Below are 27,954 nucleotides of genomic sequence, written 5' to 3' on the forward strand. Positions count from 1 at the left end.
TTGCAGCCACCTGTAGATGCTTCATGAATGACTGATCTACATAGATGCCATAGGTAAAAGGAAAAACAATTTGAATTGTAAATTGAAGCTTGCAGACTATTAAATCTTGCTGCATGTTACTCTGGGCAGTATGCTGAAGACCCTGGAGATATTTCTTTAGCTGCCATTTGAAACAGGCACAAATAAATGAACCAAAGACAACAAACTCCATTAATCACAGCTACACTATCAAGGCTAACCTACCAAAATGATTGACAACATACAACTGCTGAAAAAATAAAGACATGTAACAAAAGATTTTACTTTTTTACTTGGTATTGAGGATGGCTCACCTGAAGGAGACTTTTTCATCTCTTTTCAAATGCTTTGGGGAAGCACCATCTCTCTTTTCGGGACTGGTGAGGTGGGACAGCTGCCTAGACACCGATGAAGAGCACGTGAATTTTGCTAAAAGCGATGATCTGAACAGAGCTCACAGCGAGAACAGAGAGGAAGCAGATGGACCCCTGAAATTTGAGCTTGATATTTGTCACCAGGATCCAGAATACAAGTCCCCAGCTCCCTTGCCACATGCCCAGGTCAAATTGATCACCAGCTGGGAAGCAGGATGGAATGTAACAAATGCCATTCAGGTAACCTTTTATTTCCACATTTATTCCACTCATCATTTGAAAAGCCTTGTCATCACTTAGCCTGCTCTATTTTACTTAGCTGTACCATCATTTTGCTTATTCTAAAAGGTTTCTGTGAATTTATTACTCACATATTTGAATCTTTCTGCATAAGATTAGCACTCTGATAAACCAGAGTTCCAAAGGGAAAAACTATACATATGTTATCTGAAGTTTAAAAAGTGTTTCAATTAGGCAAAATTGAAAAGGTGGTGATTGCACCTGTTTTGGCAGGGCCAACATTATCTTTAATAAGCATATTTGAATTCAGTGACAGAGATGTTTGATAGAAATGTGAGGTAAACATCTAATAAAAAGAGGATGGTAAGAGCCAGACTGACGTCAGACATAAATTTACTGACATGTAAGTTAAACTAGAAATAAATTGAAGCACGAAGCACAAGAAGTGTAATAATACTTGTCAGTGTTAAGGAAAATAGGTTGAATAGACTTGAAAGCATTTGGTACCAGCATTCTGTGTGGAATTTGAGTATCTTTCCAAATCCTTAAATTTAGCATTAAATGTTTCAGAATCTTTTTCTCACTTTTCATGATTCATTTCCTTACATAATTATATCATTACCACTAACTTTCTGTCTGACATAGTAAGAAGAAAGCAGCATCCACAGACACATCTAGTCCCACTAACTCTTGCTTAAACACTTTTTTATGCCACTTCAATTATAGAAAGATAATCCTTCCAGTATCACAAAAGTCTGGCTATGCCGATGGATATTTGTTTACATATCCAGTTCATTCCTCAGTTCTGCAAAGGAGGGGAAAAAAGACATATTTCTAACCCTGGTATATTTTCAAACATGAGCACCACCACATGAGAGCCAGTGTAATAACAGGGCACTGTAGCTGTAGCATATCATATTCTGAAAGTGTTCAGCTGTGAATGTGTGAAGTTCTAAAATACCCCAACTGCATTCTAGTAACACATTTTATCTTCAATCTCCCTCAGAAGCATCTAGTCAGGACAGGAGTCTGGGATGAGAGCCCATTGTCTCTGTGAGTTTTGCATTTGATTTCACCAAAGCCAAGATTTCATTCTGGAAGTCAGTTTTGTCAATATTTGCTGTATGACCTTTTGGCAAATCACATTCTCTAACCCATTGTTTTCTTTTCTGAAAAACAAATAATAATGCCTCTGTAAATACATCTAAATGCCAAAAAAAATCCTAAATATTGTTCTGTATAAAATACTATTAATTATTAGTAATATAGCTTTCAGTCAGAAAAAAGACTGATAACACATTTTAAAACACAATCAAATATGCAGTTGCCTATTTAAAATTGGGACAAATTCAAGCTAAATTATCCAAACCAATCAGTAACTATGGTCCTAGTCAAAATTCTCAGCCTGGTGAGTGTTGCCTACTATGGCTCTCATTTGGTAAAATATTTTAGGAACTAGCATTAAAAAGCAGTTGGTTACAGCTATATTGAGGTTTCCTCCAAAGGCAAGATGAAGGTTGGAAAAAGGCTCCAAAGCATGGAAACTGCAGTTTCATTGATAGTAAAACCAAGTGCCCTAATGACACATTATTAAACTGTGTGCATGTGCCACCACATCTGGGAATCTATGTACACATATTTATATTATTCCTAGCTCCCAATTCCTGGGATTGGGAGCAAGTAATTTGGTTTAGAAACAAAGCAGAGAAAGGGAAGGAAAAAGGCAGGAGAAGAGAGAGGGGAGAATATTAGAATATTGAATGGGCATCTGTCAGTAGAAAATAACAGTTTGAAGAAATTTCTATGAATAGCTTTGAAAAGAAAGTCAGAGTTGTGAATAGAATGATTAAAATAATCCAAACGTTCTTGACTGGTGAAGACAATCTTTGATAAATTGACAGTTGTTTTGCCCTACCCAGAGGAAAGGGCAGAAGTGTTTTGCATGGCAATTAGAGGTAAACATTTCAGCAGAATTTTGAAGCACTCTGAAGAGTTACTCCAGTGAATATAATTAGTCTAAAACTGAAAATATTTTGCAATCCAGATTTATTATGGGAATGATTAAATCTTTAGTCTTTGAAATTAAATACAAGGGGTTTCTCACAGTGTTTTAAATATAAGTCTTTTCAAACAAAAAAAAAGAGATTTTTATTTTGTTCTTAACTTGAACTGAAAAAATATTCACTTTTGATGGTGATACTGTATGTGTAAATGATTGCTTCAGACATTTAAGTTTCCAGGGAAACATGTTTCATATTCCAGCACTGCACAGGCAAATCAAAACCTGTGTTCAGTTAATCTGGGTGAGGACAGAGACCATAAAGCTGAGTTAATTCAAATGGGAAAATGTACAGCATCATCTGGCAGAGTGATGCAAGTTGCATTAGTTCATATGTAGCAGTAAAAGGCCAAAATTATTTGTAATGACCTGTACAGTGGTGCTGGATAGATAAGCAAAGCAATAGTCACAAATAAGAAGGTAGTTAAATTCTAATGTTACAGTATTTCATAGCAGTACCAAAGGACGATAAAGACTATTTGACAGTCACATGTAGTTGGATTTGTGCAAACACTATGGAGAAAGACAAACTAAAAGAAAAAGGCATTCATTATATTGTGTTGTGAAGGGGCACAAAAGAATAAAGAAAAAACCACAGAGAAAGAGAAGTAAAATAATAGAAAGAAATGAAATAATGGAAAGAAATGAAATAATGTTAATCTCCCCTATAATTGATATCTATGTGATTTATAACTGTAATTTATACCATTGTGAGTTGATCTCTACTTAGGTTCCAGGAGGACCTAAGACTGAAAAAAGTGTTTACCAGGAGCACTTTACCAGAAAGCTTCAAGAGACTTTCAGTACTATGATGCCTGAACAATTTTTAAAATACAGGCTAATAAAATTACACAAATTTCCTCTGAATGTTTGGTAAAATATGATGTATCAAATCTGGCTGGAAAGCAGCTCAGCAGAAAAGGACCAAGCTGTGCTGGTCAACAGCAGCTGAACATGAGCCAGCTGTGCCCAGGTGGACAAGAAGGCCAATGGGCCTTCTGGGCTGTATAAGCAATAGCGTGGCCAGCAGGACCAGACCAGTGATTGTCCCTCTGTACTTGACACAGAGGAGCCACACCTCAAATCCTGTGTTCAGTTTTGGGCCCCTTACTATGAGACAGACATCAAGGTGCTGGAACATGTCCAGAGAAGGGCAACAGAGCTGGAGAAGGGTCCTGGAGTACAAGTCCTGTGAGGAGCAGCTGAGGGAGCTGGGGGTGTTTAGCCTGGAGAAAAGGAGACTCAGAGAAGACCTTGTGACTTTCTACAACTACCTGAAAGTCAGTTGTAACTGGGTCGGGCTACCCAAGCAGCAAGTGACAGAACAGAGTACAAAGCCTCAAACTATGCCAGAGCACATTCAGGTTGAACATTAGGGACTATTTCTTCACTGAAAGGATTGATAAACATTAGAACAGACTGCCCAGGGAGCGGATGGAATCACCATCCCTGAAGGTGTTCAAGAAACAACTGCATGTGGCACTTGGTGTCACGGTATTGGTGGGAAGGTGATGATTGGTCAAAGGTTGGACTTGTTGATCTTAGAGGTCTTTTCCAACTACAGTGATACTGTGAAATCATACTGAATGTTCTCTTTGATTCAGTGCATCTGATACTTAATGTTGCCAACATTCATATCCTTCCTTTTGCAACAAATTAGGTTGTACAAAGACTAGAAATACCTGCAGCAGGCAAAATTTTCTTGTTTCATGATCAGAGAAACAAAATGGGCTGCCTGGCTACTGTGAGTGCTTCCAGGAAGAACAATACTTAAATTAGCATTATTAATCATTATTTTTCAATGTGTCAATAATAAATTACCTATTATTGCAGCAGAAATCATAACTATTCTCATTATATTTATATTCTGTGTATTATACATTAGTTTAGAGAAGACTAAAGACTACAATAATCATAATTTTAGAACCTGAATACCCATATATTTTTTACTGCATGCCTTTATAACCATATTTTCTGTACTTGGTTCTTATGTAGTTTATTTCTTAGGTAACTGCAACTCCTAAATACTTAATTGTAAAACACACTGATGCTGAGGAACAGAATTAGCAGACATGCCTATAAAGATAGAAAGGCAAACATCTAAACACCCCTCTCATTAAGCTTTATTGACACAAAATTTAACCATTTTCTAAATATAAATCTGTACATGCTCGTGTGCTTAGAAAGCAGATCATTAGATGTATAATGATATAAATCCTCTCATCCTGAACCATAAATAATTTAGTCATGTTTGGATAAATAACCACTTGGATTTTAACTGCAGCACTTGATCTTAAGTATTTATTTTCCAACATGAGAACAAGGGTCAATCTTTTCTCAAGCACAAAGCAGTAACTTCCTTGAATTATACATTACATATTGAAGCTGAAGGCATATGCATTGAAGCTGAAGTCGTAGCCTGAACTAAATTATAGACATCTGAGAGCAACCAACTTCTGCATTTCATATCAAGATGTGCTACTGAGAATTGAAGGGAGATGCCCAATGCTGATATCTAAACTATGACCAGAAAGTAATTCAAGTTTCCAAATGAAATGTCAAAAAATGATAGCACAAAGTAAAATTTCAAGGTAGTAGGACTATTGTGATGAACACAAAAATTTCAAATAGTGAATATGATTTTAGCTGAAATGCACCGGCAATACTGGAAAATTTATTTTTCCAAGGCTTGCAACCACAAACCTTTATAGTCAGAATTACAGACCCCAAAAAAGCCTGGTGAGAGCCATCTAAATTCAGATCTGTTTTTTCTATGATAGAATGTCACCATTATGCAATGCAATTGATAAAAGATATATTTTAGGGGAGAAGACTCCATAACTAATATTTGTGCCCTGGTTTTCCCTTCTGATTTTCTCTTGAGGGGAAAAAAAGATTCCATCACTACTTTTTATAGCATTTATTTCAGCTCAGACCCTGTGGTAGGCTTCTTTTGTGAACATATTCATACAGTGCAGAGAAGGCTGCATTCAGGATATATATCTTCTCTATTCCCAACTCTATTTCTTATCACAAAAGCTCTTTATCAAAAATGTGTTATCCTGCAACAAAGAAATAACATCTAATTCAGAGAAATCTCTTTATTTGACATATAAGCACAAGTGCAGCAGACTGGTTTTGAGTTAACTAACTGCCATTCCCATAAATATCATTAGACCATACACTTAATCAATCTACTTTTTCCTTGGTCAGCTGCAAACACTAAAAAATGTTATGAAGACAGAACTCCTAAACATAGAGAGGTGGCTCATCAAAAATTGTTCCAGGAATAAATATTTGGATAATTCTCACGAGATATAAGTTGCTGTTTTGTCAGTTTTGACTTTTATGTAATTTGTTTCACTATTTGGGCAATGATCAAGTGTGAGGGAGGGAGTGTTGACTGGATTTACATCAGCATAGTCTACTGCAGGCATTATGGAAATGTTAGGAGTATCAGATCAGTTTTCCTAAGCCCTTCCATATCAGATTTTCCATCAAGTAGAAACTGTGCTGTAACATAACTAGTCCACAACATTTTTCCTTGGACGTACAGGTAGTCCCAACATATAGACTACTGGTTCAGAAAGCACCATACTAGCTCTCGAAGCCCAGAAAAAAATACATCAATTGCACAAGCAACATAACAAAGTTTTGCAATTCTTAAAGCCTATTAGGTGTTAAAATTACATATTAAAATACCTTTAGAAGTTAAAGCAGTTCTTAGATCATGCTTATCTTCATCGCGTGTTCAAAATTGCATTTAACAGATGAGTCACAAGACAGTTACAGGAGGTGTCTCTCTCTGTATCTCCTTCATAAATGATTCTAATAGTCTCAGTATTTTGACTATGACTGATATACTTCATTATATAATTTATTATATTGATCTATTTTAAGCTAATTAGCATATGCGACTTTTATCTCATATGAGGTGAGAGAAACATAAGTATAATAGTCAAAAAACCCGTGGAATTTAATATGCAGCCTCAGCCTTAAGTCTGAATATCTTGATTCCATTGAGTGTAAGATAGATATATTTTAAAATATTTATTCATAACCAATGCCTTATTTTATATCTTTAACTGATTTTTACCTGAGTTTTACAGACATATCTGTCTAAAGTTTCATTATTTTGATAACAGTAGCCAGAAGCACTGCTAGGTTTAAAGAAATGAATAATGAATAATTCTGTTCTGAACCTCAAATTATAACCTTACATTTCAAGAAAGGATTATTTGACACTTGATTTTTAGCAGCGACAATTATCTATCATTTCCAACAACTTTAGCAGAAACTCTTCTTGCTTTGTACTTTTGAGATCTGTATATTTCAGCATCTAAATTTCAAAGCCACCATATTATCTTCAGTTTACTCCTAACCGCAGTTAACTCACTTCAATGCACAGTGTACTTATCCTGGGATTGATGTTGTTTGTCTCAGTCTGGTAAAGAAAGTGCTGGAGAATTTGCAAGTGGCTATTTCTTGTAAGTAAGGACTTCTCGTTGACTGTTGTTCAGTTTTCATATAAATTTGAAAACTTTTCTATCTGGAAAATCTGTTGCTCTTAATCTTTTAGAACAGCTATTTTATAGATGTGAGTCCTGCTACATGAAGCAGTTGTTAATACAAATTGTGTGCATGTAAAAGGCAAAAAGAACTAGCAAGTAACCAGTAGTGTGGCAAGTAAACTGGAAGAGACCAGCTCAACTCTTCTTACAGTGGTACTTTCCAACAAGTAGTAACATGAACTTTTGCATCAATTGGAATGTACAAGTTGTTTTAGCATGCTGCCAAATTCAGCTTGCCAACAGATGTCCCTAGTGAGGACATAGAGTCATAGAATAACAGGAGATCCTGAGATTAAAAGGAGCCATAAGGACCCATCTTTGGGTTCAACACCTTACTCCTGTACCTTCAAGATGCAGTGCACAGGCCTGCCTCCAACACTGACAGAATTTCTTGGATGGATGCACTGCAGGAGTCTGCCAGTATTTGAACTATTTTACATCTCAGTCAGCTTAAGTACTTCTCCATCCAAGAGCTTTAAATCCTGCCATTATTCAAAGGCCAACTACCACCATCAGTGGTGTTGCTAGTGCTTAATAGACAGTCTGTCAAGTGACATGGTATTATTTATATACACATTTACATATATTTGCAAAAAGAGTGTGTTCATTTCCATTTCTACTGCAAAACATATGAAATAAATGCTACATGTAAGTACTTCAGAAACCTGAACATTGTGCCTCCTGCTCCCAAGACTCTTTTTTCTGTTTTCATTTCATCATTAGGAAACCTTCAGAGCACCCTGGAGATTGCCTGCTGTGGTGGTGTTAATGCCTAAAAAAGAGCTTTGCATTGGTGCACAGATAACTTAGAAGCACACTCACATGCATACACACATACACACACGCACTACACCATTCTTTTTACTTTTCACTCAAACAATTTTTTATAAGGAAAAGTCTTACATGGAGACTAATACATAGGGTCACAACTAGCTTCTTCTTCTCTGTGCTGCTGTCTCTAATGGGACACACAGCTCATGCTAGCAGTCTCTCCTGTCTGCCTCATGCCTTCCTCCCTGAGGTCATTGCTTGAACCAGGCTCAGGCTCTTGGAGCTCTACAGACACAGCTGATAGACTCTACATCTGTCCTTCCCGTTTGTAGGAGTGTGAGACTGAAACAGAGTGTATTTTCCTGGGCCAGTTCAAGTTCACATCTTATTTTGATCCCATTGCTGCATACATAAAATTCTGGTCTGTCTTTTCAGCAGTCAAGCAGCAGAACAGAGCTCCTTGTCTTCTATCCAGTGTCTCCCCATATCAGAATTCTTTCACTGCCTGTATAAGTCCTTGTCCTTGCTACCATGCAGGCCTATCATCTGGCATCCTCTTTCAGGTGTCTTTCTACCTCTTCACACTCAGACTACATCCATGTCCTGCTTATTTTTACTGTAAAACCACACTAGCACATAGTCTGGGTTACCAATCCACAAAGCTAAAACTGATCTGAACACTTATAATTCCCCATCTGGGTCACAGTAACACACCTTTCCCTAACCTTTCCAAGCTCACTCCATGTGTACCCACCTGGAAAGCTGATGCAGTTCCATTAACTCTTGAGACCAACAGCTCTTGCAAGAAACTCTTCAACCATCAAATCAAATGTGAGCTGCTCCTCTTTTCTAGAATAAACTACCATGTTTTCCTGCATCTATTGCCTTTGATCTCTCTTCTTCCAGTTAGAATTATCGTTTTCAATTTGGTAAATACTTAACAAGCATTCATCTGAACTTATGTGAAGATATTCCTCTGATACTCTTAGAAATGCCCTTTTGATGAAAATTGCACAGTTATAAGCTTTATTGAAACAACCATTTGCTCTCTTGACTCACAGTATCTAGTATTGACTCAAGGTTTCCTTGGCTCCCCACTCTGCCTGTATTTGTGTCCTGGTTTAGGGCAAATTTGGGAGGAAACTTCCAAAGAGGTCCCTCTAGAAAGCAGATTCAAGTGCCCCCTCCTACAACTGGTTCAGGAAAAGATTGCCTTGGAGAAAAGTGGAAAAAAACCTGTTTGTTTAACAAGCAAAGTATTCACAAGCATAAAAAATGAATACTATTAAACAATAAAAGCTCTTGCTGTTCTGAAGAGATGGCAAATTCAGAAAGTCCTTGTAGTGGGGTGTAGCTTGGTTCACTCAGTCCCTTATCAGTCCCTCCTGCACTGGAAAATGCCACATCCCAGCCCTGGTGGGACACAGGTGTGAGCTCTCAGTGCTCTGCTGGGTTTTCAGTCCAGAGCAGGCTGAGCAGTTCCAAGAAAAAGAAAAGCCACAGTCTGGGGAACTTCTCTGCCTCAGCTAGCTAAAATCTAACTAAAAACAGAGTTTTTTCCCACTGTCCATGCTCCAGACAACACAGTCTGTGAGAGGGAATGCAGAGGAGTGAGAGCAGTTTCTGCAAACAAACCCCGCACTGCTTCTCCCACCCTTCATTCTCAGAGCCAGTCTTAAAGGTGTAGAATTTAATATCCAGCATAAACACAACAGACATCATAAAGTCACCCTAATACAATTTGTTTCTTGTTATCTTACCCCTGCATTTTAAATACTTTGGAGAAGAGACCATCTTTTTTTGCTTTGTTGGGATTACATGATGTAATCTTTGGTGTTCGTGCTTTACATGATGGGATTACATTCAAGGACTTCCAGGTGCTCTAACAACGAAAATGATTTTAAAAGTGAGTCTCAAAATGTTTCCTATTTTATAGAAACTCTTTACAAACTAATGATTGTTTAAATGTAGCCTGTGATAAATCAGCTTGACATTTGATTCAGTTTCCTCTCTTTTCTCTATAAGGAATTGATTCTCCTAGCTATTGAGACTCATTGTAGAAACAGCACAAGATAAATCAGCAGAGGAATGTGATAAGAGTACCTTTAGAATATTCAGCCATAAAAATGGGCATTCCATCTTAAAAATCCAGATGGCCAAGAAAGAAAATGACAGAAATATGATATCAAAGATAAATGGATAGTGGCATTATGAAAATTATACCCTTTGAAACAATAAATGTTACCAAAAACAAAGGATTGAGTAACGGTTAGCAGCTTGAAAGCAAGGATCCCTTTATTCCGTGGGAGAACCCAATGTGCCATGAGTTGTTGCAGAACAAGGATCTCTGGCTCCCTCAGGTGAAGGGAATAGCTGATGTACTTTGCTACCATACTAAAATCAAATTAATCTACCATACTACTTTTTGGCGTCATCAATCCCTGCAAGCATTTTCAACAAGCTGAATTAAAACAGATGGTGTAATTTCTCCTTCTCTTTTTAAAATTCATGGCAGGTCACATGGTATTTAAATATGCTGTTATTAGGCAGCTTTGAATTTCTGTATCTGTTATATTTGGCTAGTTCATTGTTGTGATGTTACATTTGACAGTTAACTTTCAAAACAAAATCTAAATTACCTATTATAATTACTCACCAGCTTTTTATGGCTGAGATAACCTATATACTTGTTCCTCTCTATAGCATATGCCATTGACCAGCTATCACCACTGGAAAACATTCTTCTTAGAAATGGTCTTTCTGCCCCTATTCTTAAACTTATGATGTATGCAACCTCAACAAATTTGCTTAAATAAACCATATTGAGTCATACACCTACTCCCAGGATAGTATTCCTCCCAAGATAGCAAGAATAGAGTGACAGGCAGCAAAAAGTAAAATATTTTGTCATATGGTATTCCTTTCCTATTTTGTTCTAAACTTCCTTCACTTCCATTAGCAAATTTGCAGCAGGGAATTATTTTTTTTTTTAATGAAGTAAAAGAGTGAGCCCTAGGGTTCATCAAGGAATAAAAGTTGACACGCTCAGCACTTGCAAGTGCATATGAGAATTTAATGCCAAAAGTAAAGGACATCTGAATTATTATAATGTGCTGGTAGAGTCAGAAATAGTGATGTTTCTTTAGCAGACTTTCCACATGATAAATCTTCTTCGAAACAATCCATAGATGGCTAATCTACAGTTTACTTCAGTGTATATAATTCCTGACAGCAGTAGATTCACTGAAATGGTACAAGCTCTGTCTGAATGAGCAAATGGAGCTATTTGAGAAAATAAAAAGTCCTAAACACAGATTATACACAGTATTGAATATGATATATTGTAACCTATTTTCATCACAGTAAGCTGTTTAAAACATTTTACCCCCAAAGCTTAATAAAAGAAATTGTCTTCTATTTGTGTGTCTTCTTCCTCTTCTCCCCACATACACCATGTTTCTTGGAAGGCAATGTTTCTCTGTGTTCTTGGCCAGTGCCACTAGTTTTGCCATATGTAGGATGCTGTGTTACTAAATAGCTAACCAAAAAAGTGAAATTTAATATTTACTTCTCAAAATGTAAACATATGAGTCAAAGTGAGGAAACATTCACTTCAGCTCATACACACAGACTGCTATCCATTTCAGTTTCTCTCAGTCTATTTCCTGAACTGACACAAATAACAGCACCAGTAGATCATATTTTGTAGTCTCTATAACAAACATTTTTTGTTGTTTTATGTTATCAGTAGCAATGGTGATTTCAAGCTTTTTTCTTTACTTTACATGGATATTTCAATTCATTATGGTTTTTGTTGCTGTTTTCCCCTCCAGAATCATGCTTGATTCAGGCTAGTTCCTCCCTGGTAAGCAAAGAACTTTTTCTTTTCAGCTTTAAACCATTCTAATTTCATTATTTCAGACTAAATCTGGATATTTCAGAAATTATAAGTAGTTCTACTGAAGCTTGAAAAAATGTGGATTGAGAATAAGAATTACATGCAATATAGACTCAATATATCTTATTTTTGTAAGAAATTTGTTTCTTTTGTTTATAAGAAGTTATCTAATTTTTTTCTGTTACAATATATGCTATTGCTCTCATTTTACTGTCACTCTAGAAGTTGGCACTGAAATTTATTCTATCTCACTACATTTTGAACCTGTTCTCTTGTCTCATTGTCTGCATGATTTCTGCAACTCCAGATGACATCTTCTCAGTCACCGTGAGGATCTTGAAAATCTTCTAAGATTTAATTGGAACCTGGAGTTTAAAATGAGTTCTCTACTCGTGCCCTTGTTGCCTTTACTTGCCTGCTATTTTCTTTCATTTTGGCTGGAAAACCAACTACGCTCAGATAGAGAGTCAGAGCTCTTCCTTTTATATTTGTTGTTGTTGTCATCTCAGGCTAAAAATAAAATACCTGTACAAAACTGTAGGCCTCCCTCTGCTCCTAGGATGGGATCTCAGAGACTCTTTATTATGTCCTAAAATGTGAGGAGCTGCCATTCCACCCCCAAAGGTTTCCTTTCCTAATCAGAAAGCTGCATAATGCATACTTTCCAGACTCTATCTTTCTCCTTATTCCTGTCTTATGCTTAGAGTTAGGTATTTTTCATATCCAGCGTTTTTCCTCACAGCCTCTTGCCCATCATATTCTTCTACCCCTTGTTTCTACCCCATATAGTTCACAGTCTTATGTTTCAATGTTCTGCACTTTACCTAATGGCACTTTTTTGCCCTCTTCTTGCCTCCCCTGGTGCAGTCATGTTACCAAATTATCCAGCTTATTGCTCTTCCTTTGCTCTTCCAGGACACCCCAGCATCTCATGGCCTTTGTAAAAGAATTCGCCTGACTCTGCAGATGACACAGAGACACAGGCATCTCTGATGGAGATTCCCAAACCTAAACAAGTGCCCTACACTGTGGGAACAAGTAGACACCTGGTGATCCTTATTTCTATCCATCCTTTCTGGAGTTACCAGATCCCTTCTAACTCAGATAATCTGTGATTCTGTGATTAGCTTAACTTTTTGCTATGTTTAGGAAAAAAAAGTTAGGAATCCTGTTCCTAGTAAGAGTGCATGAAAGCAAGGCAGATTTGTCATATGTGTCTCATCTGCTACTGTGTGCACTCATTCACTGAACCTCTGTTTTAGACAGAAGCTGGGTGAGATTAGCCCGAGTCATAGATGCTAAGGAGTGATGATTTCCTTGGGTATCAAAGACAGTAAAGAAAGCAGTCACTTTAGTAACTTCAATTATAACCATTGAGTTTTCACCTAAAATTCATTAATTACACCTTCTCAATAAATTTTGATTTTGCTAAAAATTTGAATGTAAGAAATTAATATTATTTAGGAGAAAGGAACTGAAACTAAATGTAACCTTGAAATCAATTTATCAAATATGAAATCACTACAGATCTCAGCACCAAAATATAAAAAAGTAGAGATGCAACAGAGCTGAGAAGTTTTCTGTGCACTATCAGAATGACTCAGGTTAAGAAAAAAACCCCAAAAAACCTCTTTTTTTGTATACAAAATTTAACAGCATATGCTTAGCTAGCTTTGTTTTAATAATGAAAGGAATGTTTTTATTTCATTCCATACAGACAGCTTTTGTGTGTAAAAGTTAAGAATAAACCTGAGGTCCCCGTCAAGGGTCAAAAATATTCAAGGTGCCCAGTTTTTACCCTCAGGTTTTGTCTTTCTTATGCAACTGCAGACTAAGAAAATAATAATTAAAAAAAAATTAAAAAAAAAAAAAAGAGAAGGGAAAATCAAACAAAACAGAAAACACAAAAAAGGAATATTAGTTGTTTTGTAACTGCAGTGCTTTTTTTCATGGATCAGTAGAGGTCAAGGACCTCCATCAAAGTCTGTACAACAGAATGAGAAATACCTCTGCAAGTAGTGATACTTCAAGTATTTTACATCTAGAGACATTAAAAAGTTGTTTTCAATGTGTATTTTATATGTCATATGTCTAGTTTTACAATCTATAACCATATTATTTTCTTTTGTTTTTATATAAATGAGATTTTACCTAACTTTGCTTTTATGATGATTACTCACAGCATGCCATAAAACCCACTCGTATTTCTTTTCTGACCTTTATTTTTATATTTCGTTATTAATTATGCATGTTTGGGAATGCTTGTCTAATCTACTTGAAATTAGGGGAATTATCCTACTTTGTTAAACATTAGGAATTATTGTAGGACAGAGACGTCTCCATTATGTGGATTCATTTGCAACTTCAACTTTGTCTGTATGTGTGCATGATGAATTATCAGGCAGTAAAATCAGTTGCTGTTTCTTTCATCCTATAGGTAGAAGCCTTCAGGGGTGCCACTGAAGTGGAAGTGAGGTTAAGAGAGGAAAAGCAGTAGAAATTTGTTTACTATACCCAGACTAGTGGTAAATCAGTGGTTTTTTCTCACATATTCCAGAGGAATACAGTATGATAATCTGTATCATTTTATTGATTCCTGGTGACCAAATGTAATCCTATACCCCTATTTCTGTCTTTCATCCAGACTGGTAACTTATATTCCACCCAAGCTGCGCTCTAAGACATGTTTCCCCTTTATATACTGAACTCTAGAGGTCATTATAGCTTGAGTAAGAATCCACCTAAATTTGGTAGTTAGGTCTGTGCTGAGGAACGAGCAGGATAATACCAGCCGTGGGAGGATTCAGCCACCTTTTATTCACAGCAAATCCTATGCTGGTGTTCAGAAAATGTAACTCAGCTTCTAGTAGATGTAACCTGGCTTCCTTTTGAGCTCTCAGAGGTGAAAAAGGTTTTTTCCAATGCAAAGTTCTTTGTAGTATGATGTTGCTTTTTTCCATTTCCTCTTCAGCATTGCTTGTTAAAAGCAATGGGAACTGCGGCTTGTCCCATCCAGGCAACATTCAAGAAAACTCCTAATGAGCCAAATGCTTTCTCACTGCCTGAGTTTGAACTTTCTGTGCACTTTAATTCTTCCTTTTGTTGTGTCAGTGAACACTCAAATAAAGTTATGTGACTCCCCACTGCTTTGCTTTGCTCGTAGTCTCCCATAGCCCGTCTCTGTTCCCCTCAAGCTCTTTTGGCCATACGTTCATGGAACTCACTTGCATGTTCCTGTACTGGATGCTTGGATCACTTGCCTGCCTTTAGGTGAAATACTGGTCTGTAATGAGAGAAATGAGTAAGCAGCCAGGGAGTCCATGTTGCTCACCACAACTGACTTTCAGAATAATGTTTGTTTTAGTTTTAACTGCCTTACTTTTTTCATCGCTTTTTCCTTTTTGATACATAACACATAATAAGAACCCTCATTCTTTTAATGAAAGCCTTCTTTCTCCTTTGGGACCAGGCAAAATAATGTTTTCTTGAAAGGTAATTTGCTTGGGAGATTTTCTTTGTGTGATTCAATTCATCCTTGCAGGGAGCTCTGGATTTATGCAAACTAACATTTTCCATCAAACCATGAGGAATTAAGCATCAAGCATACTTTGGTTTTGGAACAAATATTTAAACCAATAGCAAAGCCTGTGGGAGCAGCTGTCACATTTAATAGCAGCAAATTTTCTTCCCATACTTTCGCAGATATTTTCTTTCCTCCGTTCACTTATATTTAGGAGTTTTTTAAGATTTATATGTCCACTAAAAAAAGAAAAAAATCAGTGGCTTCTGTCAGTCAAATGAACACATGCATTTTGCTGTGCAGACCATGCAGCTTCTTTACCTGCTTACCTTATCACAGTATCTCCTGAGCAGTCTATATCTGCCTGATTATCTACTTATGGTACCTGAAGGATTGACAGGTAAGCACTTCTAAAGTTTCTGTCAGTATATAAGGCAATTGAATGCATTAATCACAAAATAAACACCTCAGTCACTGTCCTCTCTGCAGCTGAAATAGGCTGGCACTGACAGAGAATAAGAATAAGAAAAATCAGGTAAAACAAGATTTCTGAGGTCTTATTCAACTATCCCTGAAGTTAAAGGAAGATTTTTCACTGACATTAGAGGAGATGGATCTGTTGTTAAGGTCAGGCAGGCCATAGACAATATTTGAAGTTTTCTGCAGAACAGCTCATAGTATTTTTGACTTCGAACTCAGCTGAGCTGTGAGCAAACTGTGAAGCGAGAGGGAAAGCAGATGAATTCTTTACCTGACATCTGTAGAGCAGTGCCAAGAGTTTGGGTAGCCAATGAGGGAAATGGAAATTCTTACTGCTGAGAAGTAGTAGGATATAACTGATACTGCAAATGGATGCTGGGATGATCTCTGCAGCTAGAATTTAAAAATAATTACATAAAGTATGTTTACCTAAAAAGAATAGGCAAAAGAAATGAGGGTGGCACTCTATGTTAGAGAGATGATTATCTGTATTAGAGCTATTGTCTGGAAAGAAAAATTGTACTGTTCTTGGTGACTTCAGTTTTAAAGACCTATGGTAGACATTGTATGCATTATGTAGTAAAACATCATTGAAGTTTCTAAGGATTATAGATGATAATTATCTAACACAAAAGGTATTGAACCTAGCATAAGATAATTCTCTTTTGGGCCTCATTAAATTGGATAAAGAGGAACAAATTGGAGGATCTAATTACATTAATTATGGGAAAACAGAGGACAGTAATGCATCTACTTGGTACTTCAAAAGTGAATTTTTCAAAACTGGAGAAAATGATGAGAGATAATTGATTAGGAAGAATAAATACAGACAGCCCATTGGGAAAGAAACTTTAAAGTTGTTTAACAAGAATTTATGAGATGTCTAGAAGCCACACCTTTTAATTAAGAAATAGTATACCAATAGTATACCATCCTATTTCAGGAGTGAAGTAGATGTGTCAATTAAATTTTTTTTTAAAAATATATGTATAGCAAAAGGGAGAAATAAAAGGTGAGAGTAATAATTATATGTTATGAACAGTAACAAAGAGAGGAAATGACGCATTGCCCAGTAATTTAGACAACAATAAAACAATTTTTAGGAATAGGAAAAAAAGAGGCTAGGTTTAGTGTAAAAATTTGAAAGAGAGAGAGTAATCTTGGCAAAAATTAAGTATAAATGGAAGTGACTATGTATGCTTGTCTGAAAATACCAGCAATAATAGCAGAACAAAGTTAAAAGGGAAGGTATGCATTAACTACTAGGGAGCAACAAATAACTGATTTCATCTAAAAGGAGAGGTAGAAAAACTCACCTATGGATAAGTGTTAAGGGAACCAAGTAGAACATAGTATTTATAAAACATGCTATCAGACAAACAACACTTCTGGTAAAAGTCAGGAATTTTGCCTAATATTTATGAGGGAGGAGAGAAAATAATAAGGCAAAATATCTAAAACTGCATCTGTTCCAGAAGAGTATAAAAGATAAATCTATACCAAAAAATCTGTTTTTCATCACTATCTAGAAGAACCCTAGAGACATAATGACCTATTGGACTGGTAGCATCCCTTGTCCCCCTTGGTGCACACAAATGATCCTGGCCAAGTCACTGAGACAACAGACACCAGAATAAGTGGATGTAAGAATGGGAAAAATTAATTTGTAGATTTTCTAATGTAAGATCACCTTCATCTTCTCTGAGATCTCTCACTGATATTTCCAACACTGATTTCCTACAATAGTACAGAGGTTCTAAGACTCTTCTTAATTCTGAAAAACAGATGCAGCTGGTCCTAAATAGTTCCTGCAGAGAACTAGGAGGACATGCTCACAGCACAAGAGAAGTGTGTGGTATTTTGTAATTTTTTAGGATAGGCATTATGCTATTTTGCATAAGACATTGAAGTTACAGTTTCTACACTGTGTGTGCACACTTCATTTTCAGCATGGACATCTCTGAAAGGAAATCCATCTCAGCTCTGCTAATTACTTATCTTAAGATAGGTGTGAATTTCAAATTGATGTGCCTAATTTTTCCAAGCTTAGACTTAGATAATTAATGATGAGATAACCACATTTAAAATGGATGTTAAAATATATCTCAATAGAATTTTGAAGGCAGAATGCCCAGCAGGTTTTCACTTGGGAGACACAACAAAGCACACATCTGACCAGGTAATATTCTTACTTTATTGCTTTTACACGTGGAATTTTCAGGAGATTGTGGATATCATCTTCATTTTCAGCATGGACATCTCTGAAAGGAAATCCATCTCAGCTCTGCTAATTACCTATCTTAAGATAGGTGTGAATTTTTAATTGATGTGCCTAATTTTTCCAAGCTTAGACTTAGACAATTAATGGTGAGATAACTACATTTAAAATGGATGTTAAAATGTATCTCAATAGAATTTTGAAGGCAGAATGCCCAGCAGGTTCTCACTTGGGAGACATATCAAAACACACATCTGACCAGGTAATATTCTTACTTTATTGCTTCTACATGTGGAATTTTCAGGACATTGTGGATATCATCCCAATATTTTAAAAACCATAGAAATCCTGACTAGTGAAACCTGGCAACAATGCTGAGAAAAAGAATGTAATTGTTACTACAGGTTTTAATTGTTAGAGAATAAAAAGCTACTAATATAATTAGTGTCAATCACTATGTTTCTGGAGAAAGAGTTCTTACAGTCCTTATTAAACACACTTCAAATAATTCTTTTATGACATTGTAATTTTGGTAGTGAAAGATAAATAATATATTTACACTTTTAAAAGGAATTTTGACACATTAATACACAACATGCTGATTTAAAAATTAGTGCAACCACAAAGTACCTCTTAAATGGATTAACAACTGTGTAAGTGACAGGTTCAAAAAAAGTAACTGTCAATGTGTATGTATGAGTTTCTAGTAGTCTTTAGGAGGTTACCTGGTGGAATAATCAGCACCTGGTCCAGTATTATTCAATGTAGTCAACAGTGGTTTGGAAGAAGATGCAAAGTCACTGATGATCATGGTGATGGCTGAGAAGGCAAGAAGACCATGGAGGTCAACAAGCAAGTAACTTTCTTATCATGGCATGAGATTAAGGTATTTGCTATGTTTTTTAATTTATTACTAATAAAGTTCCTTCTCTGCATAAACACCACAGCAACCAAGACTTGCATCTGTTTGGGAAAATTATTCATTTCAAATAACAAACAACATGATTAAATATTTTGTGGAATTGTACTGAGAAGCAGGGATCTTGAATTTATTTTCCAGCTCTTCTAAGAAGATTCAGGTAGGACACTTTCCAGTACAGTTTCTATGTCTAACCCATGTTCCTGCATGGAATCAGAGGCATACTTGGGGAAAAGAGTCAGACTCAAATGAACCGTTCCAGTGGAGTAACTACAAATGGTGAGAAAGGCAATCAGAGCTAATTTGACAGTCTGGCACATCAGCATGTATTCTGCATATAGGAGAATTGACTTAATGGACTAATTTTCAGGCAAATTCTTCTTCATTTCTTTATTTCTTTTTTCTTTTTTTTTCTCATATTATTAAGTCTTAAAATGAAATAATTTTCTCTGTCTTATTTTTTTTAGCATTTTTTTTACTCAATTTAATTTCATTGTCTTTTGGCATGCCTCAACTCTGACCATGATCTGATCTTCTTTACTTTTTAATTACCTTTCAATTTGCTTTGTTTTTCAAAATGTCATATTTCAGGTTAAAACAACCTATGAAACAGAATATTTTACTTGGGTCTAAAAGCTTTAAAATTGATTATTAAGGAATTTTAATATTTTTCTCTGGGTGTCTGTCCATGCTCACTTTTCAATTTTTTTAAACACATTTTGTTCCTTAGGGAGGTGCTTGCCCTCAGGTAAAGGAGTATGATCAAATACAATATAGTGTCATACTGCTATAATAATAGGACAAAGTCCATTTTTTGCATTCAGCACTGGTCCAGATATCAGGTATTTTTAAATAAGCAGCCAGCCTTGCTTGTGTGGGAAACACACATGTGTAGTTCAAATATTGTAGTCAAACCATCAGGAAAGTTTTTTCATGTACAGTTGTAATTTGGAATTACTGTTCTCTTTGGTTTTTTTGCAAAACCAATTGCAGGTGGATTTGTGATTCCTGGTGACAGCTGTCATGCCTGGATGTTTCTGCTTGGGGGTATTCTGACAAGACAAAGAGCTGCTAGCTGATTCTGACCATTTCTTTCACACCCTTTTTTCTATTCTTCTTGCTATTTCTTCAAAGGCTGGTCACCAGCTGAGCCTTCAGTCATTTCTCCTGCATTGGCCCAGCTGCCTACAGCTAAAGTCTGCTCTGGGTGTTTGACAAGGGCCTCCACCCAGACACACTGATTGACAAAGAACAGTGCACTTCATCCTCAGTCTAGGGTGAAAATACCCAAGTCTTGCAAACCTGTGGGACACAAGGGAAGGCACAGCCTGCTGGGCAAGTTTGAGCTCCCTTCCCATCCAGGGTGGATGGAGTGATGGTAAATAACACAACCACTCAAGAAGCTCCACAGCAGAGGATTGTTTCAAAAACTCCATCTCCTCTGTCCCTAGATGTCTGAGTGTTTTTTTCCCTGTGATACTTTATTCCATAAAGAGATCACCTTAAAAGAGCATATTTAGAACTAACACATTTGACTTTGCTCTAGAACAGCTGGAAATTAAACCATTCAGACTAGAACACTTCCCAGATGGAATGCTGAAACTAAGAGTTATGAGGCAATTTAGGGAACAGTTCCTTTTGTTGCTTATTTTTAACCAATGTCTCACAGCTAAGGCCGTCTGTGCCATAATTTGGACTTGAGAACACAGAACACATGACTGCACATTCTGGGGCTAGGCTGGACAAAGTGTGCAATGACAAATGGTGCAAGAATTACCTGAGTCCCTTTTCCACTAACAAGGAATCAGCGAAATATTGCCATGATCTATCTGCATTCTCTGTGCACTCATTTCTCATGCAAGGGGCACAAGACGCACCTTCAGCAACATTCATGAAAGGATTTCTTTATGGAGAAGGAATTTTCCACATAAAAGTCACTTTAGAGCCACAAATGCTCTATAGATGCCGAGCAGCTGAAAGCCAGAGAATACAGACTGATGCCTGACCTGTTATATTATAGTGACAGCAAAATAATTTATTAAAGCTATATATTTTTTTTTTTTTGCTAAACTATTTAAACTTGATAATGTTCAGGAAATTGTCCTAATGAAAAGTATTGCTTTGGAAAGGTATTGAACAGGAGAGCAGATACAAGATGAGTTTTGAAGTCTAAAAAAGTTACATTTGTTCTTTGAGTTCTTGTGACCATCAATTACAGTTTTGGTTCTTTTGTAGAATTTTTGTTATTACTATTTTGTAATAGCATCTGTGGAACACTATTTTTTTATTGTAAATTGAAAAAACAATTCTGGAAAGGCAGAAAAAGCACTGTCCTTTCACTACAGACATAATTACTGTATTGGCATGTTCAGTGTTCTCTCATTTCTTTTTACTAAACATGCTCTATATCCAAAAAGCTGTAAAACCAGTTATGTCCACAATGTTTGTTTTCATTAGTAACTGAGAGCTTAAGTTTACAAACTCTGGAAAAAAATATGTCAAAGACATCAGCTGAAAGAAAAACTTAGAGTTTCTGTAGAAATGTTCGATTTAGAAATTCTAACCTCTAAACTTTGGGAAAGACAACCACTGATATATTTTATGTATATATATATATATATATATGCAAAAGTATTTTTTTGTTTAATAAGGTCTGAACTCACAAAATTAAAAAAAAACAACCAAAAACCTCTGCCTCTATTATGCTGTAGTCTATATTAGGAACTGAATTAAATTATTTAGTATGAACAACAGCAAGGGGATGTTAGAGGTCAGAATTATGTTACGCTCTGATTAAACTAACAATTAAGCATAGAAAAGCAGGCACCTGTGGGAAGGGCTGTAAGCAGCTGTGATAATGTCTTTCAAAGTCTTCTGCTTTGGTTTAGGCTGAGGCTGGTTGTCCTTAACAGACTGAATTCAGCAGGGGAGAAGCCAGTGTGTGGATAAGGCCTGTGTTGACACTTACCTGCAGCTTAATTATACAGTGACCCTTAAGGTCAACAAATACTGTTTGAATGCCCAGTTGCAGATTAGGCGGCAAAATAATAACACTGTGAGTATGGAACAAACGAGATAAGCTTGGTAGAAACTGCAAGGAGCTGAGATAACATCATTGTTCTTATGTTAATATGGAAGATGACTCTGTGGCTTCAACTTCTTGGTTTTTTTCTTAGACTTGGTTTATTTGTGATGCTTTTAAACTCAGTCTGTTATATAAATGTTCTCCAAGGATAGTTTTCATAGGAAAGAAACCAAAATCAGTTCTTTAGGCAGCTATCTAACTTTCCAGTCAGTGAAAGCTGTGATTAAAAATGGCATCGTATCAAGAGCTACTGTTACATATGTGATACCTGCAGCCAGATATCTAATATTTTTAAAGAAAATAGACTGCTTGATGCCAAAAAGGATAGAATTTTGAACAGGTATGAGAAGTTCCTGTACAAAAGAATTGATAATTACACTGCAAGGTAATTGGGTGATGGGACCTGTATTAGAATGGAGACATTGAATGGAGAGATTTGGGTGACTAAGTACCACAATCTGTGTAGTTGAACGTGCCAGCTGCTAAATGAAATGGCATCTGTGACTTATAAAAACCCAACACTGTAAATGAAGTTATGGAAAACAACCAAAAAATATATCTGGTAAATGACTTTATTATAACTTCGGTAATAATAATGGAGGTACTTCTGTTCAGCATATAAAGGCATAGACCTTTCTAGCTGAAATATACCACATGTATATTTAATTCTTCCAGCCCTAATTCAACTGAAAACTGAATATACCCACTTCAAGAGTGAAGCCTGGTGAATTAGGCAATGTTGCTCTTTCATATAATAGATAGTCTGTTTTCCTCATTGGCTTAGAGAAAAAAACACTGCTCTAATTTAAGGCCCTCTTTCTTTCATGATTGATGCCCACCCCACAATCTGCCAAAAAACCCCAGCAATTTCATGGCTAGAAGAGGAGAAGAATACTTTTTATATATTAATGATTATTTAGTGCTTTAAAAAATGCCTGTCTTCAGAGCCCTCCTTATGGATCAGGCTTGGGAGTACTTGAATCACTTAGAAGTGGGATGCTAGGTATAAGGCCTCCAAAGCTGAGACAGGCACCTGCCTTCTTGATGAGCTCCATCAGAGATCTTGATGAGCTCCATCAGAGATGGGCTCCTAGACTATCTTCACAGAAACTATTCACACAACTACTAATGATAGGCATTAAAACCTGAGGGGGTTGATGGAAAACATCAAAGGCAGAAGCATGCCTGAAACTCTGGTTCCCCACATGGCCTCATGATCACAAGTGTGGATGATAAAGTCTAAGATTAAGATTTATACCATTAAGCTCACCTCTTCTGCTTCAGATCCTGAGTGTCATCAGCACCACCCACTCAGGAAGTGAGGGAAGAGTAGGTCACCCCTTCTGTGGGGAGCAGTTTCTGTCGAGAGTTCATAGGTTTTGCAGAGCAGATGGGGTTGCTCAGGTTTGGCCAGAAATAGAATCTAGGGGTGTGGTCCAAATCATCTTCTTCTGTCAGGCCAGAATAAAAAACATGAGCAAAAAATACTCAGATTTCATCATGTCATGGGTGCAGCAAGAAATATTGAAGTAAAAATTTCTGCAGAACTACTTGTAATTCTGCATAACTGTGCTTTGTTTCCTCATTACCTTTCTTCAGTTGTCATGAATAAAAATGCCTGACCAGTCTGACTCATGTGCAATTCCTAATTTCAGGTTTGTAACATAAAAAGAGAAATGTCACAAAAGCGTCTTTCTTAAATTGGATGTTTTTATTAATAACTACTCTTCAAAGGTTTTGTTAGTTTTGTGCTGATGGAAATGAAACCACACAGGACTGTAATTTGTCCCTTAATACAGAGAAGAAAGAAGGAAAAAGACAAAGAAGTGTTCATAATGTTCTGTGAAAGTAAAATTCCTTTTCTATTTTACCAGTAAAATAAACAAGTAAAACTATGTTCTTTTCAAAAATTGCTTATTGAAAAAATGTTTTTCGTGTATTTTTAAACATCTAAATAAGTTTGCATAGTCTAGAATCTCAGCAGTTAGACCAATCACTAAATCAGTGAACTTAGCAAGAGCAAAGGCTGTGTGAAGTGGACAGAAGCTGTAGAGGAAGCACAAACATAGTCTGATGCACTCTAATGCCATTTTCTCTCCAGAGGTCTGTTAAAAATTTTTAGAATTAAAAGAATTGTCATTACTGACTCTATCTACGCTGCTATTTTTAATTGGAGTGAAACTTGTACAGATGATGCTTAATTTTACTGATACTGAACCTGTTTCATTAATATGCATGTTGACTGAATAACTAACTACGAACCTTCTAAAATGTGCTTCTAATCACATCAGCGTTAAATATTAACTAGAAAGCTGACTCTATCATTCAGTCACATTCTCTTTTTCCCAGCTTATCATTACATGTGTGTTGATAGAATTAGTTACTTTTGCTGGTAATTTCATTTATCATAAATAAACACATTTCTCATGGTTGTTACTTACTTAGCAGAATGGAGCAGTACTTACACCATGCAGGTAGGTGAAAGCAATGTTCAGTGGAGGATGGGTTTGGGGGTGCAACTTCTCATAAATATTTTGCCAGAGGCATTTTGTGCTATCTTTTCTCTCTCTTTTTCTTCTTCAGGGAATATTTGTCCTAGGATTGCCATATGCTCTTCTCCACAGTGGATACAGTGGTCTACTTCTTATTGTCTTGGCTGCAGCATTATGCTGTTACACAGGCAAAATTCTAATTGCTTGCTTGTATGAAGAAAATGAAGACGGGCAACTGATAAGAGTGAGAGACACGTACGAAGATATTGCAAATGCCTGCTGCAAAAAGCTGTCTCCCAGTCTAGGTGGCATAGTTGTCAATGTGACCCAAGTAGTGGAACTGATCATGACATGTATTTTGTATCTGGTTGTTAGTGGGAACTTGCTGTCACACAGTTTTCCATACCTACCGGTGACTGAGAAAACTTGGTCTGTAATTGCATTCGTTACTCTGTTGCCTTGTATATTTATCAGAACTCTCAAAATTGTTTCCAGACTCAGCCAGCTTTGCTCTTTGGTTCATTTTGTCATCATCTTTGTAGTGATAACTTACTGTCTCACACAAATGCATCAATGGTCCTGGGCAAAATTCAGACTCTCCCTTGAGTTTGAGAACTTCTTGGTCTCTGTAGGGGTGATCATTTTCAGTTACACTTCACAAATATTTCTTCCCACACTTGAAGGTAATATGAAAAACCCTGGGGAATTTAGGTGTATGCTAAACTGGACTCACTTTTTTGCTTGTATCTTGAAAACAACCTTTGCACTTACTGCTTTCTTGACCTGGGGTGAAAAGACAAAGGAAGTTATTACTGACAACCTGCCATCATTTCTTGAAACCCTAGTGAATTTATGTCTCTTAACCAAGGCTCTTCTTTCTTACCCTTTGCCCTTTTTTGCAGCCACAGAAATTGTCTATTCTTGTATTTCTAACGACAACCATTCCAATTACAGATCTCCACTGCTTGCTCTGACTGTAAGAGGCTCATTTCTCTTGTTAACTCTGTTGATGGCCATGTTCACACCACATTTTGCCCTGTTGATGGGTTTGTCAGGCAGTGTAACAGGTGCTGCTATGACTTTTCTTCTTCCTTCTCTCTTCCATTTAAAACTTCAATGGAAAAAACTGTCTGTCTTAGAGAAATGTGCAGATATCTCTGTTTTTATTTTGGGCTTCCTTTGTAGCCTTGCAGGCATAGTTTGCTCAATAAAAAGGCTGCTTGAAGTATTTGGAGGAGTGTAAAAGATTTCCTGAAAGACAAATAAAGACCAAATCTTATAAATGTTCTTACCCTGGTAGTCAGTATATATGAGATTTTGTCACTAAGTAGAATTAAGCATATGCTTAAATGTTTGCAGATTCAAGTCTTTAACTGGAAAATTATGTATCTCTAAGCAAACTGGAAAATAATATTCATAGCCAAAAACTACAAAATTAGGCCTCTCTAATATATTGAAAAGAAATATGTTGGAGATAGTTTAACATGAAAATAATTGTAAGCAATCCTACGTGGTTTTAGTCATACATGTCATGCACATCCTGAAATTACTACTGCAAGTGATTTCATCAATTTAACCAGAATTCTTCTTAAGGTTAGATACTGTTCAGTCTCCAAGCTATCAAAACTAGCTTACAGGATGTGAGTGAGAGAGATCACAGAATCACAGAATTCTATTATTAGACCTATAATTGAAAATAGATGAAATATTATTTCACCTCATTGGCAGACTGCAATTCAACATGTGAACAGAACAAATCAGTGAATTTTGGTTTTTATGTAAGACAAATTCTACTATTTGTTTTTAAATGAATAGGCAAAAAGAGAGCTCAGTTTAGAACAGCTTCGAAAATCTGCTTTTATCATGACTTCAAACAGGAATACAGTCAGAGTAAAAGGGGCATTCAAACAGTTCAAAGTCATGGAAAAGAGAATTTTTTTCTGAAATAAGCTATAGCCAGTGACTGCAGCTCTTCTGCAAGTCTAACTCCTAAGATTCATGTCTCTGCAATGCAGCTATTCTTTGGGGTGGGTTACTAGAAGTCTTGATGGTAGCATGAAAAAGTTAACATGCAGTTCACTTTCCCTCTTAGGAAGGAAATTTCTTTGATCTGTGTATTCTATCTGATTCTATTAAAAGCGAAATGGGGTAAATCAAGTTCAATAAACAGACACACAGTTAACTTCCTGTACAATTTGGTAGATCTTTAACTTTAAAAGATATTGGCTTAATAAAAAGATCAGCATTGCAATGTATTTCACATTAGTGATAAAACATTATGACAAGAAGCAATATAATCAGAGTGCTCTAATGAATACATATTATTTTATTGTACTAAATCTCTGTTATAACACATAATTAAAGTAATTATTTCAGAGAAGGAAGTGTGCATTTTGTTATGAACAATTTCACACAACCTTGTACTGCGTCATATGGAAAAGTCTTTGAACATCAGTGTTAGACTGGGTGACAAAGAGTCCAGCAGTTTCTGCCTAACTGAGCTATTTTTGCTATGTAGTTTCTCAGCATTAATGCCTCTGTCCTGCATAAGCAACAGTTGTCTCTCAAGGCTGATATGCTGAATGATAAAAAACATGCAACTAAACTAAAGAGAGGAGCTCTAGGAAGCCTTTTATGCCACCCTGTTCCTTCCTTGTCTGCTAGTGTACACCTGTCATATGTAATAGTGAAAACAGATTAATTGCATTACTACAACATTATCAAGAAAACTGGAAATAACTAGTATCTCGGAATTTTATTACTTCCTTCTGCAATGGGTCAAATTCTGCACTCAGATCCACAACAATTTGAATGGCATTAAAATTTGTGCTGGAACAAATAGGAAACCTTTTATCTTTATGTAGAATGCCAAAAACACATTGTTCTTTGAAAGAGTTGAAAGCTTATTATTACTGCTACAACATAGTCAGAAAGATAGTATTACTTGGATGATAATAATCAAAGGATTTCATTACTTTTTGTCTGGAGAAGTTTCATAGATAAACAAACATGTAGGAACAGTATTTGTTCTGTTTATCCTGTATAAATCTCTGAGGACAGAAAGAGGCTGTCCAAAGAGTTTTGTAAAACTTTTTTTCAGTTACTTTGCTTAGGAACTCCCAGAAAAAAAAAAAAAAAAAAAAAAAAAAAAAAAAAAAAAAAAAAAAAAAAAAAAAAAAAAAGAGATTAAAATCTCTTTTCCAATCTTGTACTTTTATTTAATGTGTTTTGTCTCTAACTCTGGAAAACCTTGGGATTGCCTCAGTGCATTTGCTGTTGGGGAAAGCTTGAAAACCAAGATAAGCAATT

General features: G+C 36.2%; 1 protein-coding gene across 1 annotated transcript; it reads left to right on the forward strand.

The window, feature by feature from the left end:
• Positions 1 to 323: 323 nt before the first annotated feature.
• Positions 324 to 25,888, forward strand: LOC310907412 (vesicular inhibitory amino acid transporter-like; the record flags this gene model as incomplete). The annotated part of the gene is made up of 2 exons (XM_083857629.1): positions 324 to 632; positions 24,737 to 25,888. 2 exons carry the CDS (start codon positions 324 to 326, stop codon positions 25,886 to 25,888), a joined length of 1,461 nt encoding a protein of 486 aa, XP_083713755.1.
• Positions 25,889 to 27,954: the final 2,066 nt, after the last annotated feature.

The sequence above is a fragment of the Zosterops lateralis genome, assembly GCF_965231275.1.
Source record: "Zosterops lateralis genome assembly, chromosome: 3".
NCBI classification, from domain to species: Eukaryota; Metazoa; Chordata; class Aves; order Passeriformes; family Zosteropidae; genus Zosterops; species Zosterops lateralis.